The 22,343-nt window shown below is 36.2% G+C and overlaps 1 protein-coding gene across 1 annotated transcript in view; it reads left to right on the top strand.

Annotated features, from left to right (window-relative positions):
- IQCM (IQ motif containing M) overlaps positions 1 to 22,343 on the top strand; it is a 121,960-nt gene that overhangs the window by 82,311 nt on the left and 17,306 nt on the right. The window contains 2 exon segments of the mRNA XM_049815576.1: positions 15,124 to 15,234; positions 15,237 to 15,278. Coding sequence (XP_049671533.1) covers positions 15,124 to 15,234; positions 15,237 to 15,278 — 153 coding nt within the window.

Genomic DNA, 22,343 nt, shown 5'->3' with positions numbered 1-22,343 from the left:
CAAGGTGCAGAACTGCTAGGCTGGAAGGGTTGGTCCTCTGGTTCAGGTGATCGAGTGCCACTGCAGGGCACTGGGTTCCTCTCCTACCTTCACCACCACGTTGCAATGGGATCAATCATCATCAGATTTCTTCAATCAGAGGTTTCACAGATTTTTTACAGACATTTTCTGTTTATGGACATGCTAAAAGCTCATGTGTAAAGTACAAGTTAATAGGGGCTGTATTTTAAATGTGTGTGCACTGCTACATAAATTGCAACTTCTTCTCCCCCCCCCCCCCCCCCCTCCCCCAATACTTAGTTATATCAAAGCAGGCACCCAAATTAGTGCATATTTAGCAAAGTGGCCTTCATCTCTCTGTGCTTCATTATATGATTTCTTAGAGGTGTTGGGAGGATAGATTAATTATAGTGAGAGCTGAGAGCACCACAAAAAAGCTGAGAAAACCACAAAAAAGCCTATGAAGAAATTGGTAATTTTGTATTCAGTGCAGAGTTTTGATGATGTGTGCTAAATAAGGTCTGGAATCAAGCACAGAAGGATGAAGATAAAAAGAAAAACTGAATAGCTCCCCATTCAGTTAGTGTCCATATTATACACTGAATACGTCCTGTAAGGGGGAAAAATGCAACATTAGTTCTCATATTTTACAACTTTTGAGTTCTTGAATCTGTAAATTTAATATTTGTGTAGCATGAGATTAGAGAAAATGCACAGCAGAAATGGCACAAAAGAGTGTTCTTCCATGAGGACATCTCAGAGATTTCATTTAAGCAAGATACAAGAGTTTGTGCAAATTTTTATGTACAAAGAGCTTTTGTTATTGTTGTTGTTAGTGCCGGAAATGAAGCGGCTTGTTATCAGTAAACTTCTCAGCAGCTGCCCAGCCGACAGGCTGCCACATTTCCTTGTCCAGCTACATGGTGCTGTGTACGGCAAGTACGTCTGGGGGTAGTAAATAAACTCGGAAGAGATCTAATATTCCTGAGCTGACATGATGTGCCCGCCTTTTTGTGAAAAGGAATTGAAGTGTGGGATTCAGATACATGAGAGCTTAATTTTTAAGCTTTATGATTAGAGGTACCGTCTTTACTGCCCTCACCTGTACTCTAACTATTTAAGTCTCCTGTGTGAATCGCAGTCCTCTCTGGAATCAAAAGGCAAAGGAAGCCTCGGTTTTTAATTTCTGCCTGTCAGTCACTCAAGCAGAATTGATGACCCATTCACAGGGATTACTAAAGCTACACAGGCAGGAACCCATTTGACAGGTAAAGGAAAACTCCCTTTTTGTTTGGTACCTTCGTGGCTGTAATTAACATTTCTGTTTTGTTCTAATTATAGTTTTTGTATCTTAGCCATTATGCTAATGGTGTTGTTCAGTAGTATGTGAGATTGCATTCATTATCACTGCTGAATTAAACCTTTATTAAAGAAAAATTCCCCCAGGCCTCATTCTGAAGTTAAGTAATTCATTTGGTTTTATCCTGGCAATTAGCTTATATACTGTAGCACTCATGATTGAGTTTCTATACCTCCCTAGATGAGATTAACCCACCATGGTAAATAAATGCCTAACAGCTCCCAGCATGTTGTTTTAAGCACATTATTATATAGCAAAAAAAAAAGACTCATCATTCAGTAAAACAGCTTTCCAGTTCCTAGCAGACAATACAGTCAGAAGGAGATTGTGCTGGACATTTGGGGCTCTGTGGAGCAACAGTAATAACAAATGAGTTTATGAAGCCCTCCATCAGAGCAGTTAATTCTTTCTTCAACTGCAATGACTTCCTTGTTCAATATGCTTCATAACTGAGATATGCACTATACTCAGCCACACTCACATTGTAAATCAAACCTTCTGAGAGCTTCCAGACATAAATAAATTTCCTGGATGATGTAGCCTAGCTCTCAGTCATGAGAGGGGAAGGAAGTGTCGAGGAAAATCTTATTCATCCACCCCTACATATTAATAGTTTGTGAAAGCCTCAAAAGCACTATTGAATTCAACAATACTTCCCTGAAGAAAAATGAGTTTTTTTGCCTAGCTTACCACCAGAACATGGAGGCATGGAGGAATTAAGGATTTACCAACAGTGACACAAGTAATCATCAATAGAAACAGATTCTCCTGTGGCCTAATCAGATGTTTTACTTGTGTTAACAGTTTTCTCTCTCATATCTCTTTATAGCACACATTGAGTTTAGAAATCTCTTACAAAATGTGAGTCAAATGCATTTGAAGTCTCTTTTTACTGATCCAATTCATCTTTTGCTGGTCTATGGGGAGAAGTAACCATTGTCCTGCCTTTAATTACAGCTACAGTTTTTGGATGTATTTTAAAATGGAAACACCTTAAAGGCACTAAATGAATCAGTCAAGCATCCTTGATTCCATACAAGACTTCAGTGATGGCTCATATATAATCATTGCATAAGATGAAACGTAACATGCTACCACAGCCAAAACATTAATCAACTACCTGAGAGTTTTACCTCAAGAAGTAATTTAGGATTTGACCTTGAATTTGTTTAGCTAGTATATATGAAATGCAGGCATTACCTCCACTGTGTTGTGAACCCAGCAAATTTGCACAGGTAGGAAAAATTAGTATACATTGATTTTTGATAAGCATCATTTAATCTCTTGTATATTCTGGCAATATCTACCATATATCCACAGGATGTAGGAACCACCTTAAACATCTCCACTTTCAATTACAAATGCAGGCTGCATGTCATTAACCTTGCCTCAATATCAAACATGTGAAGCACAGCAGACATAAAATAAATAAATGAAAAATAATATTGAAAACTGCTACATAATTTTCCCATTGGGGAAAAAAAAACAGAGAAAAGGAAGAAGGGAAACATAATGCTGTTCCTGTCCTTTAATGGATGTCATGAAAGTATTTCACTTCAGATTCTCAGAGGTTATCATCTGCCTCACCTGCGCTGCTATCAATGGAAGTTGCATGCCTAAAGATACTTGAGTTTCTGGACTTCAGCTCCGTGCAGCTGAAGGTAGGATGAGAATCTGAATAGAATTCAAGGTCTTAAGTAAATTTTATTAAATTATGTATTATATGTGGAGTTACAGATCACATAACACAATATTGATTACAGTAGGTGTTATCTCACCTTTTGGGATAATAAAGAGGTTGCTTGCTTAATACTCATAAGGTGTTTTAAAATGGTAAAGTGATGTATAAGTGAAAAATATTATTGTGCTGTACTATAGGTCGTTACGCTAGTAGGGTTGAATTTTGTACTGTAAGACCTCCAGACAGAAGTCATTCTCCTCCAAATGTGCTTTACAGACCACTGCATCCATGGAGGGCTCCGTGGCAGTATGGTACAATGATCAGGGAGGTTCAAATTCCAGGCTTTGCTCTTAACCACTTTATGGAGTAGTAATTACATCACTATGGAAAAAAACCTCTCATCAATGAAAAGGAAATTGCAGATATGACCTGCTGATCAGTCCAAAATGAGCGCTAACTGCTATTGAGGAGGAAAGGGAGGAGTAAACTTGGGTTTCAGCTGAAAAATCATCCTGTCAAATTGCATTAAGAAGGTTTAATCGTGTGTCAGTTATTTTGCGGCAAACCTTTTCTGTTTGTCAGTAAAGCTATATTTTTGATTTCCACAACAGCAAAGGAAATCAGGCTTGGTTTTTATCCCTCTTGCATTATTAGAAATCATGCTTTCATGGTAATGAAAATCCTGAAGACCTAATTCTTTTTTCTCTGGTATCTATTCAAGTGAAATGCTGCTTCTGCCCTGACCATCCGGTGTTGGGATGCCAGTAGATAATGCCATGCCTCAGGACATTCACTGCGGTTGTGCAAAATGGAAGTAAGTTTCCTCCATGTATAAATTATCCACAACATGATAGTCCTTTCAATCACAGCCCCTCAAAGTTCTCCAAAGAAGAAAGTGGAAGACAAGACAGAAAGAAATCTAAAACTGCAGATTTTTACACTGCTGAAATTGTCTTCTGTTGACTCTTACTGTGGATTTTTGTCCCTGCAAGAATGGGAGACCTAAACCTGCATTCTTAATTGAAGAGAGAATTGTTAAAAAAAAAAAAAAAAAAAAAAGGTGATATTCACCTAGCTTTTGATGATGGGACATCAGGCCAGCTGAAGTAGGCAGTGAACTGTTAGGTAGAACCTGCAAATGCGTTGATTCTGTTTCTAGACACTTCTGCCTCTACCAAGAAGTTCATAAGCTGCCGTGCATGCATCCACTACAGCAGATTAAGTCTTACAAGCGTATTTATTTAGCAAGACTGGTCATTTTTTCTCTTTTGTGTTGGGAAAAAAGCACTCCTGTTTATTCTTTTGAAAATTACTTTCTCATCGAAATGCTGGATTTCCATTAATTTTGTCGTAACTGTAGTCAGTGTAAACAGGAAACATTTGCACTTTGAATCAGGCTATCATATAAAAGTAGAAGACATTTCAGTAGGAGAATTTTGGACATGTCTGTTTGAATGCTCTGCTGTTTTATGATGGTACTATGGAGAAGACACTAGGAGTTTGTAACAGGAATGAAGAGGGTTTGGTCTGAGCAGTTTATTGCCTCTGGCAAACACTCCAACAGCAAAACTTGTGCAAAGTATTTGAAATTGTTATTATCACTGAAGAACTGTAAAAACCATATCCAACTGAAGAGAAAAGGACATGTAAAGATGTTCAAAGCTAGCTGATTTAATTGGTTGGTGAGCAGCATATTTCTCTCAGAGAGCTTTGTCTGTTAAAGTATTCAAATATATCAGCCTTGCGTTAGAGCAGTATCTAATGAAGTTGGAAAACAGTGCAACTCTAGCTTGCTTGTTGCTTTGCATCACTGTCTTCAGTGGTGATCATAACAACGTACACAATCATAGCAACGCTCCTTAATTTTAAATTAGTAGAAAAAGATTTCTTGCTAAAAGGAGATATTGTTGATTTTCTGTTATGCTCCAAGTCCTTGAAGTGGCAGACTGTGAAATGATGACTATAGAGGTTGATTAGGAGCACAGGCCTTGCTTTGTAGGGACAGGTCCCCAGTGCTGTTGCCTTAATGAAATCTGGGAATCTTGAGGAAAGCTTCCAGATATTCCAGTAAAAAGGTGCTAAAAAGATATATTTATTAATGGCCTTTAGAAAAATGTTAGCTTCACGTTTTATGTGCCATTGCCCCATTCACATCTGAATCACACCAATTTTCTGAAGTGTCCAGAAAATAAATGTTAGTCCATTAGTTATTTTCATAATTCCTTACATTTACTAGATATGGAATTCCTAAAATTTTAAGATCCTCATTCAGGCTGCTCTTCAGCTGGACTAGATAGCACTTTTAAAAAGATAAATTAGAAAAACTACCCATTTTAAAAGAGTGTTCCAGAATTTACCTACAACAGGGAAGTCTGGGACTCCAATTTCTTTTAATTTTTAGAATCCTTTCAGGAAAGTGGTCCTTAACTATGGTCATCTTGAAAATACTGGTGGCCACTTGAAGTGAGGGATCTTAATTCTGTAGGATACCAAACCTGCTATCTACAGTTAGGGTATAGGTGATATTAGCCAAATTTCCTCCGAAATTTCCTTTGTAAATAGAGTGAAAGTTGGGATATACTCCGATTCTGCTATCATAATTCTTTAACAGATGTTAGCTTGAATAGTCACCACTACAATGTGCTTTTGAAAACCCGCAAGTGTGTTTCACCTCCATCTGACTCTGTCTCTTAAGTTTCTAGGTATACACCCATGCATTTACTCCCACTGCAAATGTGAAGAGAGTATTAGGAAAGTTTTAGTAAATTATCAACACTACTTTTTATAAAATTTGAAAGGTGCTTCAGATTTCTGCTGGCAGATGACGAGAGCTAATCTGCAAGTAAAGAGATCACAACATGCTGTGCATATGAGCAGAAAGGCATGTTTTTATACCTGGCTGATACCTGTTCTTTTCCAGATTCCCTTAAAAGGAACTGGGCAGAAATGATACCATTCTTGAGTCTTACAGAAGCACATTTGAGTTCCATTGTAATGACAACCAAATTAAGCTTCTCTATATTAAGGCTGGGAGTGGATTTCCTGAAGAAACAGATAAAAATAGTTTCAAATCAGGACAAGTTTTTGCTTACTCTTTCCACAGTCAGGTGAAATAAGACCTTAGAAGGTTCAGAACCAGGAATGCAAAACCTGCAAATGACTTTGCCATGGGCAAATGTTTGGTAATGTTAAAGTGTTTTTTAAAAGTTGTTTGTTATATTATTTTAGGAGGTTGCAGGGTCAAAAATAGAATTTTCAGCAGGTCGAAATATCAAAGCATATTTTTTAAATCACTTAGACATACTAGTGTTTTTATTGCACATAGCACAGTAATGGCTTGCTGCCAGTCAGACACATTCTGTTTGCTTTATTTACACATTGAGGTCAATGAGATTCCAAAGCAGGATTACTCACTTGTCCCTAACAAATTTAGATTTGCCAGTGAAATGACCTATGTAGTCAGCACGATTGTCTTAAAACAAAGATCCTGAGTCCATCCTACATGAGTTAAAGGGGTCACTACTATAATGGTGATAACAACATCTTTGGTAGACCTACACTCTTCAGTTTGTTTAAAGACTACCAGTTATTATGACAATATGATACTATAACAGTAATATTTCTAATGGCATGTATGTTGTTGGCATTTTAATGACCTCCTTTCCACTTCTGGAACCCTGACTCTTGGTTATGAATGGTCAAGCATCTCTCATTGCCTGACTGTGTTGCCAAAGCTCAGGGTGACTTTGAATCCTTTGGTGACTCTTGTTTGTCTTTTCTACATGGGTAACCTTTATTCCGAGAGTAGTCAACACACATTAGGAAATACGAATTTTAGATCACTTCTGTAATTCCCAGTCCTGGGTTTTGTAATTCCCTAACACCTGAGTTAGGTGTTAGGACCACAAGAACTTGCATTTATGCAGTTTCTGTCTGCATATCATAAATGTTAAGTTTTTAAATGTTTTCTTCTCACTATTTACCCACGGAAGGTATATTGCTTCCTTTTCAGTGCTGGGTTAACAAAAAATGTATATTAGCCTGAAAAAGATAAATTACTTAATGTAATTTTGTAGCTACAGTCTTTGTCATACTTACAGGCTTGTTATTTACCCAACCAATTGTATAACCAATTGTTCCCATAATCCTCAGCATTTAAGAATAAGGTTTCCATGGTAATCTTAGATTTTGTAAACGCTTAGCATTTCTCTAAATGGATAGCTTAAATAAATAAGTGATCAGCTATCTTGTAGCCAGAATATACTTTATTGGTATAAAAAGCAGAAATATACCTCTGTTATAAAAATAGACTAGTTTGTTCAGCCATAATAAGTTCACAATCTGCAGAATCATGACCCTACTGATAGTGTTAACAAAAGCTTGCTCCTTAATTATCGGCATTGCATTCAGCTGCTGTTTCCCTCCTAAACTCAATTATAATTCTAATAGCAGCTGTGCTGCCATTGTTTGTTGCAATTAATTTTAAAGAAGTTTGATTGGATGTCATTGGTCTTTTTGACTAAATGTGCAAGGTTCAAAGTATCCACTGCCACTAATAGCCCTCATCTCATCTCAAGATTATACTAATTATTTACATAATTATATATTATACATTATAGAGCTATTATGTATTATTCCTAAATGATAGTTCTCCATCAAAGATGTTGAACAAAAGAATATATATAGTTTTATTGTCCTTACACATATTTCAGTGTTGGTGAAGATATGCTTATGATTACTCTCTGTTTCTGTGTTAGCCAACAATTGAAGTATCCTTCCAATACACTGGAAATTTATTAGAGGATTCAGGAGTCTCTATTGCTTTCAGTTATGACTCTTCATTTATTATTTCTTCTGTACATCTATGTCTGCAATGGATGTGATAAGCAAATACTTTTACAAGAACAAAAATGTCCTCTAATGTCCTTCAAGTTTTGTTGTCCTATTATATGACAGATCTTAGTTTGACGATTTAATGTAATAATTACAACACTTCATGATTACCACTTACATAATTCTAAAAAGCCAGCTCATCTCTAGTGTAATATAAGAATTTATAGGATGGAATATTTCAGGTCATTTATACAAGATAGGACAAAAACAAATGAAGAAATTGCTGCAGGTCTTGGATTTTTGATTGGATTCCATGTGTGGAGCTAGTTCTATTGACTTTATATCACTACTACAAGTATAACTTTATTTCAGGATAACTCATATATGTCAAAGAAAAAAAGCAATAAAAACCCCAACTTTGGTTATCTTAAGAAAAGGCTATCTGTTTAGTCACAGAACTGGATTTCTATGATGTTTATAGGTGAAATGAAGTGACTTGAAGTGGCAGTTTTATTCTGAGGACTGTGGAAGCCTGAAGTTTCATTTGGGCACATCTAACACAAAGGCAAGGCCATGAATTCTGCCTTCTTATCATGGAAATGATGATAATGGTCACCTGTGTGTATGTGGACATCAAAAGGCTCAGTGCCTGTTAAAAACTCTGGAGTGTCAGTGCATTGAATCATGAGGGCAGTCTTGCACTTTTTTTCTGTTTGTTATTTCTAATATCTTAAATGTTACACCCCCCACCCCCCCCGCCCCTCAACAACTCCACAAAACACTAAAAGAACCCTGCTGGAGTTGCAAAGTCAAGTGATTTATAGTTTGCACATCAGCTGCACTGCACATGCAAATTAGCCTCTACGTATATACATGGTGTAATGTTCTTCAGTTGCACAATCACGTACATATTTGTGAGAAATTGCTGTCCCATTCTGTACAAGAGATTCAGAGTTTATGGTGAGAGATGGCAGCCAAGACTCCTCCATTTTTTGCAGAAGCAAGAAGGTATGTAGCAAATGATGATGAGAATTGCAGGGAAAGAATGGTTACACAGAGTATTTGAAAATTGCCCACAGCAGCTCCACAGAGTTTTTTTGCTGATAGTTCATTTATGTAAAAGTGTTTGCAGAGGTGTTCAGTATTTTTGGATGCCTGACTTGGGACCTTGATGACTGATACACAGAAATGCTGAGGCTTCAGAGCTACAACTGACGTTTAGATTTCTGCTGCAGCTTGAAGCTTGTGTTCAAAGCATATAAAATGTTAGGAGAATGCCAAACACTCTGAAGATGAGATCCAAAATGGCTGAGAGTGCCAACCCACAATTCATGGATACCCTCATCCTTAATCTGTTTTGGTCAGATTTAAAAATGTATTTGCATGGCTAGTGATGGGCATAGTCTCACAGAAGAAATTTCAAAGGCACCTGTGTGCTGGAAATGAAGAGTTTTAGCACTTTGGGGAAAACTATTAGGCTCTTTCATGCATTTTTGGGTACCTATTTAACTGTGAAAAAACTGATCCTATGTGCCTTAGCTCTTATGCAGTGAAGAAGAAAATGTGGAAAATGGCCATAATAAAAGCTACTCCTCTCTCAGGTTGTTGCAAAGGTAAATTTGTTAATGTCTCTGAACATCTGATACTCTTGTGATGAGTCCCATGAAGAAGCTCATGAGGAAATTACTAATTCCATCTTCAGCTCAGAGCATGAGTACTGTGTGGTAATCGACTCCTGGAACAACAGACTGAAAAAGGAGAGAACAAAATACCAAATAGCTGCTCATAAAGTGAACACCGTCAGCTTGGTGCTGTGAAGGAGACAGGGCTCATGTGGATCGTGAAATTAAGGACCTTATCATAATGCACATGCAAAAGGGATTCTAATGCTGGAATAATATTTGACTTTGCAACCTTAGTAATGATATCAGAACACAGTTCTTTTATATGTAATATTCTATAAAGTTTTGGTTGACAGTCGTTTGGGAGAATACATATATCTAACTTATAGCTCTGCCACCTGTTATTAATAGAGTCTTCCTAAACCGGAGGCAATACAAGCTTTATTGCACCTCAGGCTGTCATATATCTATATTAGGCAAGTGATGGATGCACTTTTTCTTTTTTCAGAGTTGGCTACCAAATACTTACAACTGAAATCCTCTGGAAAACAAATATGAATCTGGATAATGAGACAAGTCTGCCATGTTGATGAAAATAAATGTAAAGTTTATTCTAACAGAGCTTCAGAAGCACAATCCATTTAGAGGAGTATTGTATATCTGTTCCAACTATCTCATTGTATGGAATATGAAAATGTATTTTAGAGTTATGCATGGCATTTCACACAGAATCCAAACTTTTAATCATGGTTTAAGATTTAAAGGGTAATTTCATAAGAAAAAAAAAAATTTCCACAATTTTAGTGTGAAATCTCACACACACACCCCCTTTCTTTTTTTTATTATATTCTTGGTATCTCTGCATATCTGGAGCTCTGGTCTGGACTTGGCAAATTCTGTGGATTTCCTTAGATTTCTGTTCCAATACTATCAGGCAATTATTTTTTGGAGTCCTTCATCCTGTGAATGTGTTTCTAAATACAGTGTGTGGGGTTCATGGTCATTTTAGCGTTTTTTCTGCTGCTTCTTTTTTGTGCAGTGGACAAAGAGCTAGCAGTTATACCATGTTATTCTACTTTGAAGCAAAAGCTTTTAAAGGTCTCATTTTGGTTCCATAGATGAACATTTTAAAATAATTTAAAATTAACTGAAGATTCTGTTTGGTTCCACAGGTTGTTTACATTTTGAATTGAAAAACTGAAGGAAAAGCAATGGAGGGGAGCAAAATAAAATCCCAGGATACATCATCAAGAGATTGCACTTTCGAGATTCCAGCCCAGCCTGCATCTGTTTTTCTTGTATGTTACTCTCTTTAGCTTGGATCTCTCTTACATTCCTGTTTATGTTTCTTTTAAGTAGATCTTCCTGCTTCCACTTTTTTTTTCATCTATTTACAAATTAAATGCAAAGTGGCATGCAGTGTGAAGTACCAGATGTGGATTGCTTTCTTACCTCTGAAGCAAATAACACATAGAATAACTACAAGTATTAGGGAAAAATGGTAATACCTTGTATTTGATTGGAATAATAGTTCAGAAAATACAGATGAATATTCAGAAGTAAACCTGTGTTTTCTAATAACAAAGGCATATTTTAAGAAAAAATTAAAATCTAGGATGAGAATAATTATAAAATTTTAAAAAGCAAGCAACAATGGATACATTTTTACAAATACATCACTGTACAGTTTTCAAAAGAGATGCAGCACTAATGGTAAGCAAACTAAGCAGGCATTCTTACGTTTATTGTATTATTGGTCATTCTAATCAGCTCTAACCATTCTAGCTTCTTATTTTCTCTAACATTAAAAATAATAATAATTATTATTTTGTATGAAAATAAGTGATAAGTGTACATATCTCTGCACTTTTTAGTATTTGCATTGAATACAGGATAGCTTACAGAAGTAAAGTCTTCAAAATGAATTATAACAACTAGAGAATTTCTGAAGAGCAGTGAGAAATAATGCAGGTAAAAGATGCTGCTGTGACTTTTATGGTCAGGTGATACAGACCTGATTCCAGTAGTAGAAAGTATTTATATTTCATAGAATTACAGAGCAATTGCTCTATTCCTTGGAGGGACACCACTCACTCACTCACTGCTTCTGGAATGGGGTAAAAGATGTTAAGTTAGCAGCAACGTAAGTCTGCCTAGTTGAATTTGCACTTCTTAATAGCTTAGTAAGGTATCTGTGTTCCTTTTGTTTTGTGACCTTGCTTATGGCTGTGATTATCTGCCTCACTTGCTTTTAAGACACACAAGATTTTTTTTTTTCCTCCGTCAGTTTGCAAAAGGAACTCCCTATATGCTTTTTTCCATTATATATATTAGAACAGCAAGAGTTAGGATGTGAGTCCCTAGTCCAGACTGAGTGCCTACATATAGAATTTACTTCTGGAATATACAGAAAGCTATGATATGCCAGAAAAAAGGCTATTGGTAGTGAAGAAGCAAAAGTAAAACGGTTTGTCTCATTGTTCATAAAAAGGCATGTATGTTCATCTAAAGCTTTACAAATGAAGACAGTTCAACTGATGGATTTTTTGAAAGAGGTATATATATGTTTGTTAAAATGGAGAAAATGATTTATTTTCTGGAACTTTGTGATGTATTCTGGAAAAGATGAACTCATCATTTATCCAAGTACTTTAGGGCTAAAATGAACAGGGAATAATTTTTTGTGTGTTTCCTGATAAACCTGGCTGTTCTAAGTGTTTCTGTGTTTGATGGTTTCTAGTTCCGCATGTCCTGTGGGAACAAAGAGGAATCTATTTTTATTGTTTGATTTTCAACATGAGAAGCTTTTTGTAACTGGCAGGGAAATGACCTTCCTAAAACCCTGCAAATCAAAACCTGGCAATTGGTTCCTAAACTGCTTTTGTAACTAATGAGATTGTGGACCTTATCCTATACAGGAATATTCCCATACGAGCATGATAGATCTATGTTCCATCTTCTGTTATATGTTGTAAGTCTTTTTAGTGTAATCAGCATGCAATTTAAAGCCTAGTATTTGACAAATGCAACGTGGTCTAATGTTGTAAAATGTTTGAACGGTATAAAGGGACATTACCAAAATAAAGTTTTTCTGTCAAAGTGCTGGGAAGCAATAAGGAATTAGACCAGTAGATTGTTCCTCCTGAAGTCTGATAAAGGGTGACTATTGTACTTGCTGGCGCATGTGAAAGTGTCTTAAGGCAGCCTGATTGTACTAAGGGGTTGAGTAGGAGCAATAGCACTGAGCAGGAGGCCAATAATATCTATATCATAGACATGCTTTGTCTTTGCCAATTCCTATTTCTATTGTTTATCACCCAGCTTTCAGCATGCCTTTGTAGCAGGCTGCAAACTAACTGCTTTGCTAGCTAACTTGGCAATTTGAATTTGAATTCTCTGTTTTGTAATTCCTCTGGTAGGTTGGCTGGTTTTTTTTTTTTTCTCTTCAAAATACGTAATATGGTTTGTCATTTCCCAGTTCTGGGACCTTGGCTGTTCTCCATTAGTTCTGAAGAATAATAGCCAGTGGCTCCAACACTATTTCTGCAAGTTCCATTAGCTCGCTGGGATGAATTCCATCTGATTTCTGTGAATTTTCTTTTGTTGCAATAAATGTATTGTATATTAAAAGATCAGTTATTGCATTACTTAAGAGGGCCTGTTCTACCAGATTTTTTAGGAAGAAGGCTAGGAATGTGTGTATTAGTGTCTGGATGGCAAGTGAGAGCTGAATTTACAAAGGACAACTGAACTGCGGCAGTGATTCTAGGGGACAGAAATGTAACGTATCACAATACCAGCAGATGAAGTGGTGAATGGTACATTTGGAGATGTTGCACACAAATTAATTGTCTTTATAAATAGCTATTAACTGTTACTCTTATTTAAAATTGGAATAGTGACAAATATCTATTTTAAAAATTATTTATATTAAAATGAAAGCGCTTCTTGTTTATAAACCTTACTCTTCCCTAGTACCTCTGCTTGATTAGTCCTGCATCTTAGGTTCCAAGTCAAGTTTAAATGAACTTTGTTGTCCTTTCTCCTTGTCATGTGTTTTGTACATTTAATTGTGATATCGGAGATCAATGATCCTTACATTTATTTTCCTAGACTGTATCACTCGATGACATGATTCTGAAACACTTTTTTAACAGTTTTGTCCTTCAGCTGTAAATTGTGATTCTGTACTTCTTCATTAATGATCTTGGAGTGCTTACATAACTACTTAAGAGAAAATATTAAATGTAAGATGGTTCCATTAATTTAAGAGCAGGGACATTCTATTTAGACTCCCCTTTCCTTGCTCAAGGAGTACAGCATTTTTCACTTTGATAAATGATTTGCCTTGTTATAACTTTTTAAACTAATGGGTATAGAAAAAAACCTGTTAAATAAAAATGGTATGACAAAAAGGTGTGACATTCACTTCATTTTATACAGAAACGAATGCAACACAAAGTGGTTTTGTTGAACTGTAACAACAAAACATTGGAAGTTCAGAGCTGAACTGACCTTAGATTCTTTCACCTCCAGGCATAGGTTCAGATATAGCCCGAGTGGTTAAAGACCAAGACTGCTAGCAATGCAGTGCTATAAGGCGTTTGGCTCATTTCCCTTTTCTAAAGGATGCAACAGGTCTTCTTACCCTAGGCATCAGTATCAGCATCCTGGACACAGGTTGCAGCTGGATGTTAATCAGAAGGGAAAACTGCTCCCACCCCATGCCCATCCCTGACACGCTTCTGGAGAGGTTATTCTGATTGTTGCTACAGAAAGGTCTTATCCAGAAATGTACATTGCTTTCAGTGTTCCTGCAGTCAGGAACAAGTCTATATCTTCCAAGGAAGTGAGCCCTCCATGTGTGAGTGCCAAAGCTCCTTGGTCTCATGAGGACTCATGCTTCCTGAGTGCAGTAGAAGGACATGCATGAGGTACACTTACAGGATCAGACTCCTTTATGGACTCCTTTTTCATGTCAGAGTTGTTCCATTTCTAAAAATAAGTTATGATCAGCTGCTGTTGAAGATCAGTGTATAAAGCGTGGTGAGAACAGCTTCTTACTTGAAATTTTAGCTCCTTCTGGTTTTTAATAGGGTACTGTTAACAAATATTTCATTTAACCATTTAATTTAATGGTCTAACTTCAGGTGTGCTACAGTTTGTGATCAATAAACAGTAAGAATCAAGCTTGAGATTTTCAGAGGGGCTGGAGAATAATTACATATTCATCTCCCATTAAGTTCTGAATGCCTTTGAAAATTTTAGTCATGCCTATTGCTGGACTCTACTCGGAAAAGATTGAAACGTATTATTTAGTGAGTGTCATTATAGAACACATCTGCATGTTGAGCTAGCTGAAGTATTAGAACAGTAATCAATTAAATCTTTCCAAACTGGAAACCCTTGTCCTGTTTTTTAATCACATCCAGCAGCTCCACAGCTTATAAGCCTACATACATCTCAACCTTTTAACTTGCAGAAGTTCACAGTTCCATCCTAATGTGTTTCAGTTAAGTAATAAAAGGAAATCTATCTGTACAGCTTATTACTGTGAATGTCAATTGCATTTTTATATATATCAGAGGAAAGATATTGGTCATTATATATTTTTTCCTCTTCTTCAGGTTCCACTGCTGCTGTAAGAAGCATCAAAAAGCATCAAACAATTGAAATGACTTTCACATTATTTCCTCCTCTTGGTGCAAAAGTGAAGAACCAAATTACTGTGCCACTACCATGCACACTCTCATGGATCGAAAAGATGGATCCAAGAAATCAGGTAAAAATTTCAACCCCACAGAAGAATATTGATGTAATGAAGGGCACAAAGGTGTTGCACCTTCCGCATCATCTACTAGAACCTGTATATGTGGTATATGCATCTCCGCAAACAAATTTACCACCACGACCACCCCTGCCACCAAAGAACAGATGTATACTTTCCAAAATTAAGTTAGTTTGCCTATTGGCTTTCCATAGGATGAGATAAAATCCTTAGTTTTTGGTAGTTTCCAACACAAAACCTACTAATTCAGCAATGAGCATCACACTTAACCGGTAACATTTTTTCTGTGTGTGTTAATATTAAGAAGGGCATTTTCAGTTGTCATCTGTTTGAAGGTTCAAGTCCAGGGGCAGAGCTGTTTTTCTGCCACTTCTGCCTCAGAATCGTCGGCAGAGGAACTCCACATTTACATGCAAATGAATCTGGATGTGCACAAAGAATCCTCAGTGTGTGTGCTAAAGAGGGGAAGTGAAAAGGATAGAGGAGAGAAGGCTGCCTCCCTGGGTTGTGCTAGCATTGAGGGTATAGTGCTACTACAAAGTCTAAGCTGATACATGTAGCGCGTGTCAGGGCATGATTCCACTGAGAAAGGGACAATTACTGCAGTCAGGGATTGTGTGAGCAGGAGAGAGGTGAAAATAAAAGGAAAAAATAAATTAAAAACCTCCAAAAAACTATGAAGAGTGTAGCAGGCTGGGTTTTTGGTTCCTTAACGTCAGAATAAGAAGAGCTTTCCTTGTAACAAGCTTGGAGTCAAGTGTCAGACTGAAGTCTGTATGGGGAATGGTCCACGATTTACACTTGTTATACCCTTTCCCCTTTGACATGTAATGGCCAAGCTGTATGTTAGAAACTCAAGGCCAAAATCTTGTCGGTTCACACCTTCATGGGAATTTCCTGCAGTTCATTTAGGCTCTAAACCTGTTTCTAGGATGCTGGCCCAAAGACAGCACTCTGTAGGTTGCACAAAAATGTGGAATTTAGGGACAATGAAAGACAAAGATCCATCTCTGCAAGCATAGATTATTTTTCAAATCTGTATATAAAGCAGAAGATTGGTGGAAGGAAGGAATAAGTGGCAGAGGAGAGTGGGAGCCATCCCTTGTCCGGAGAACGTTTAGTGTTCTTGTGCTGCATTCAGATGAAAAGAGCACTGGATTGAAGTTAAGACAGTTGTGCTCATCCTTGATGTGTTAACAAGATAGTCTCCTTCTCCCGTCACTTCTCACAAGTGTCCTCATGACAGCTGCTGTGCTGAAGAAATTATTATTCAAAAACTAACTTTCTATCTCACTCGAACTTTAAGTTGCAGGATCTGTTTCTAAACTATTTTTTCATTACCATATTTTCATAAGTAATAATTCATGATTCTAACAGCTGTAAGCCTCTGACTGAAAACGAAATGTAAAAGGATTTATTTATTTTTTTTTTTTTTTACCTGCAGACATAAAAGGCACTTTTAAAGCAAACATACAAAAGCTTTTCCCTGTTTTTGATGTGCCATTAGCACTGTCTTTAACTGTGCTTGAACTGGTACTATGATAAGCTGAATTATACTTTCTTTGGGCCAGATCCCTGTCTGCTGGGAATAGCCATAAATTCATTGATTTTAATGCAACAAGGCTGGTATACAACACGTGAAGACAGGTGCCATTTTTGTGAGATTACTGAAGTCTGCCAAGACTTGAAGTATTTAAGTGCTCTCATGCTAGTCAATATTCTAGGTAATGACTTTTCATTTAAAATGCTTATTCCGATCTTTGATAGCGTATCGGTCTGTCAGATCTTGATTATAATTTAGACAAGAACAGTGGAGGAGACAAAAATAGATTTTCAAATGAGATTATGATGTATATGGTAAGATCTACCTCTGCAGGGCTTTCAAACTTTTTTGCTCAGTGACCAGAGTATTGCATCTTCTTGAGTTACAGCAGTTATTAAACTGGTTGACAAGAGAGATGCAGTAGTTGCCTTGAAAAGACATTAGTCTATTGAAGGAGGACTTTCTGTAGCTCAGACACTCCTCTTCCAATAAGAACTTTAGCTCTGGATAGCCCTGGAAATTTATTTTGTGTTCCACCATTAATACTCATAAACACTACAGGATTCATACACCCCCTTTTTGCTTACTGTGTGTGTTTTTGTGGCTTCTGAGATGCATTGAGCTTTGAGCGGGTAACTGTGAAGCAGTGAACACCCACTTGCCAACTCATCTGTAGGCAGGGCTTTTACTATCTGGTAAAGATCTAAGCCAGGATAAATAATCCTTCAACAGTGATTGTATTTAATTCAGAAGTTCCCATAGCATATATTAATACCATATCTGTAAATTATGGATTCTGGTGCAGTGTACCATTAACCTCTAATCTAAGTATAAAAATTGTACATGTGCTTAAATAAGCAGGAATTAAGCTTTGAAACTTTCTGAAAAACAACAGTTTTTTTTCATATCATTGATATACAAGGCATGTTTTCATAACACTTCTGCATTTATATCAACTATTATTGCTCCTATATTACCAGTAACTAGTGTGCTAACATCTCTTTTAGGGATGAGTAATCTTCACTGTATTTTTTAACTGGAAAATGGAAGATAATATTAATTTCCCCTTGGAAAAATGACTATATGAAAATGCATCTTCCTACTCAATTTATTTGGCAGCTCTTGTATTCATATTGCTTTACTGGTTAAAGAGTCAGGACATCAATGTTTAATTCACATTGAATTTTGTCTCTGTGGTGTTTCGCAAGCATTTCAACTTTCCATATATCCCAGTGTCAATATTTGAAAATGGGACAGTATATAAAATTCACTTTTCTGAAATGCTTTTAGGTGAAAGAAAGCATGGTTTCCTTATTTAAATAAAGGCATGGGTGATTGATCAATCCTTTTATTTTGCTGTGTGAGCACCTTGAAATAAATACTAAGCTGTATTACACTATCAATGATAACATAGAGTCAGCTTTTCTCTGTTAGGCTTGTGGTACAATATTTCCTTTTGATAGTTAAAGGAAGGACACAGTTTTTTACTTTATCTTTTACAGAAGTCTTGTTCCTCTATGGAACCGGGACATGGTCTGGGGTTTTTTGCTGTAAAATAAGACTTTTTTGCAATGTTTTACTGCAACAAAGAAGCAATACCACAAAAACTTAACGTTGTTGTGCTTGTTGGAGATATATATATATACCTTGAAATTATCTATATTGGTAATACAGCAATGGGCTTAGTGTGGCTAATTCAAATGGAGAAGTAAGGTTGCAAAAGGTTTTTGAAGAAAAGTCTTTCCTTGAGAAACTAATTTAGAAACCCACTGTTTACTACCAGAGCCTCTAGAAGTCAATGGAAGTGTTCAGTGGTGATGTAGATCAGTCCCTTATGATGTGCTGGTGGATGTCCACAGCAGTCTGTTTACTCATCACTAGCTATCTCACGGGTGTAAAGAATCTCTGCCAGGGATGGTTTCCTGGTGATATTCAGAAGAGATGCAATTCCATCAACATTTCCTTTCGCTGCTAGACTAAACTGTGATAAGAAGGCCCTGAATATACCGTGTCCTGTGATTAAGAGAATTGTAATATTGTTCAGTCTTATCATGTATGTGAGAAGAAGCTTTGTAAACATGGACTCAGAAATTCCTTGGGGAAAGAAAGAAGCAGAGAGGAAGCAATGTAAAATGGAAGGCTGAAGCACTCACACTTCAAGGGGTAGAGGGATTATTCTACTACCTGAGCAAGAAAGGATATGGCAGGTGTTTAAATGTCTGTATGTGGTGCATATTAGCTCTTTCTTTTAGCTTTGATGTGATTTTTCCCAGTTTAATTTACATGCTATAGCTTCGAAAATAAAGAGAAGATATTGAAGAGCTATCAAGGCAAGCTTTTCATATGGTGTCAGTTTGGGATAAAGGAACAAAAAGTTCTAATAATATCTTTCAAGCATTAATCTCTGCAAGATGTCGTGAAGACCAGAATTAGAGCAATATGTGGTCTTTGCCATCTTTGACTGTTGTGACTCAAAGACACTTTTGATCACTTAAAAAGAAAATTCAACACTTAAAAACACAGAAACCAGTAGAATTTCCACAACAATCCAATTCCCCATTTACATCCCAACAGGGTCAATTTTCAATGCATTTCACATAAGAAAAAATATACTGTTCTCACGATTGTTTGTGTGTGTAGTTCTCCATACCCCATGCTGTAAATATACCCCACAGTGTCAGATCCATGCTGTGACCAACAATATATGCCCAGTGGGCTAGGATAGCTATATTGACTGTATGTTTACGTTTTTTCCTTTGCATTTTTGCAAGGCTACTTCTTCGTCTGTCTTAGTCTGGCAGTATGGCTTGCTATAGTTCAGGGGATTGTAAAGCTGTCTCATATTGGAATGCAGCATTTGGACTCACAAATGAAAGCTCAAGCTCTCTACTGTGAGGCCTTTATTTTCTAAATGTTTGCAGGTTATGTGGCAGGACAGAAAAGCTGCACATCAACACGAGTGTTTGCAGAAGTTGCAGATAATGCAGTGACATCCTAGTGCCTCACGTAAGGTGAGAATTGTGGTTTTTTTACTATGGGGCATTTCACATTAGAGCACACCTTATCTTCCTCAGCTGTGTTGGATATCAAAGGAATCTGAAGTAAAATTCAGCCTAAAATTCCTTTTAAAACTTTGGAAATGACAGCTTGACTGCTCAGAAAGGAAGAATTTTATTTCATAAAAAGTGAAAACAGTGTTTGAAAACTCTTTAGAACAAGGCAAATGGGAGATGTCACATCTCTTCTAGTCCTATTTTCATATGAGTCTGTGGATGTGGCACTTGAGTTAGTAATAATTTGGCTATTAAATATATCCCATAACTTAAGAAAAGTCAACCCTTGTCTCACTTTGTGTTTAAGAGGTTCTTGGAGCGGCTGCAGTTTTCTAAAATTTCATCCATCACATTGCAAAGTCGGAGTTTGAAATCTGACCTGTATGCATGTTTGTGACTAGTCAATTAAATCTCACAGTTTTATTTCTGTTTCCTGATTTGATTAACTGAGCTCACTGAAACACAAGTAATGGAGCATGAAAACTTCATATTGACTTTCAAATAGGCTATGCATCACTCAAGCCTGTTCATCTGAAAGTTTGCTCAAAAGATGCAGAGACATGCCCAAGGTAAAATTATGGAAAAATACCACTAAGTACTGAAATTATTCGAGGCATGTATTAGCAATGTGAAGTCTGAACCATTTTGAAGTGTTCTAGGATTATCTAGAGCCCTAGAAATGCAGATTTAGGATAACTTCTAAACTGTTCTACATCTACTAGACTAAACTGATATTTCTTAAATGTAAAACATAACTCATTGCAACTTGTGAGGGCTAGTATTAGTGTAGCATTTCTTTTTCAATTTTTGAAAAAAACCACAACATAATGCATCTGCTAAGAACAAACTTTCCAAAAGACTTTAATAATGAGAAATAAAGAATTGTATATCTATGTACGTACATATATGCATTTATGTATAAATATATAACATATGAATGTTATACATATCTAATTATTATTTATTTTATCACATCAAATTGTTTAAGGAGAGTGCAGCTACTGATTTTTTAAATATTTTTATATTTGACTGAAGTAGTTGGCATCCGTTTTTCGGCATCCTCTGAGTGAAAGATGTCAGTATTCTTCAGTGATACTTTTTTGTTTAAAAATCTCTTTCAATGTATTTGAAATACAAATTTCAAACCCTTCAATATAAAATAGAAAATTTTTAATCAAGCTGTCACTTTTTTGAAGTACTGCTTAACTGAAGTATCATTATTTCATTGTGAACCAAGACAAATTTTAAAAATATCAAAGATAACAGCCAAAAATATTTTTATGTTGTCTTAACTGCTGTTTATTACTGGATTGTCATTTGCTGCTTATCATGAAGCAAGATATAATCCTTTCTAAGGAATGATAATCAAATAATATCATAAAGAGGTTTTTTTTTTTATTTGCAATTACATTATTTAATGGAATTACTTATCAACCTAGTGGGCCAAGAACATGAATCCTAACTGAAAACCAGAGTCAAGTCAGCCTTTGTTAGAGAGTTTATAAACTCCAGGTATCTTAAAGGTCTGTAAGGATCTTTCAAAGAGGTCATAGAGAATTCCAGTATGAATATAGCTGGAGTTTTGCCCTTGAATTAGGGATTTAAAGTTCTGAGAAACATTGTTGATGAATTCATGGTAGAACAAGAAATATTTGTCCTACTCCGCAAATACTCTGGACATAATTTGTGTCCCAACTGTTACATGCAGAAATCTGTGCTATAAAAAAAATGAGTGAAAATCATTTTTGCTTGCAAATTAACCAGAATGCTGGAAAGTTAATTTAATTTAAAAAAAAATCTGTCTTTAGTTACAAGAATATTGAATTAAATTCATGTCCTGAACAGGAAATAGAATGAAATTATCACATTTACTAACAACACTACTAGTCCATTCATTAGACATACCAGCAAAATATGTGGGTTTTGTTATAGTTATTGCCTACCTTTTGAGAGGTCCCTTGAATAAGGATTTCATAAAATAGTAAAATGCATGCAGTTCTTTATGAAGAACTGTAGAGTAAGAACACCTTTAGTCACTGTATTAAAACATTATATACAAAAGGAAAATTTAAATTTCAGCTTTTGTGGTTACTGGCATAGATATGCAATCAGTAAATCAACTGATTTGCTAACATTTTTCTCAGTTCAGAGGAGACAGCAGAAGAAAATTCTGAGCAAATTCTAAAAGGCATTCAGGTTTTACTTTAGCGGTTGCAAAAAAGCCTTGACTTCAGACGACCGTAATTACCTCAGTGAAATTGCTGCACTGTATGATGTCTACAGCAAATATACAAACACATACAGTTTAAATAACTTAAAAACTTTGGAATTCCACAGAAAGAAGAGCTGTGTTTCAAAATTCTGTTGGGAATGATACAAGCATGACCCTGAAATCAGATCCCTTAGAAACCAAAATTGCAATTTTACAAAGAACAGGTTACTCAGAACGGTGAAGCTGTAAGC

Source organism: Accipiter gentilis, chromosome 12 (assembly GCF_929443795.1).
Source record: "Accipiter gentilis chromosome 12, bAccGen1.1, whole genome shotgun sequence".
In the NCBI taxonomy this organism is placed as follows: Eukaryota; Metazoa; Chordata; class Aves; order Accipitriformes; family Accipitridae; genus Astur; species Astur gentilis.
This window is presented reverse-complemented; position numbering and strand designations above follow the sequence as displayed.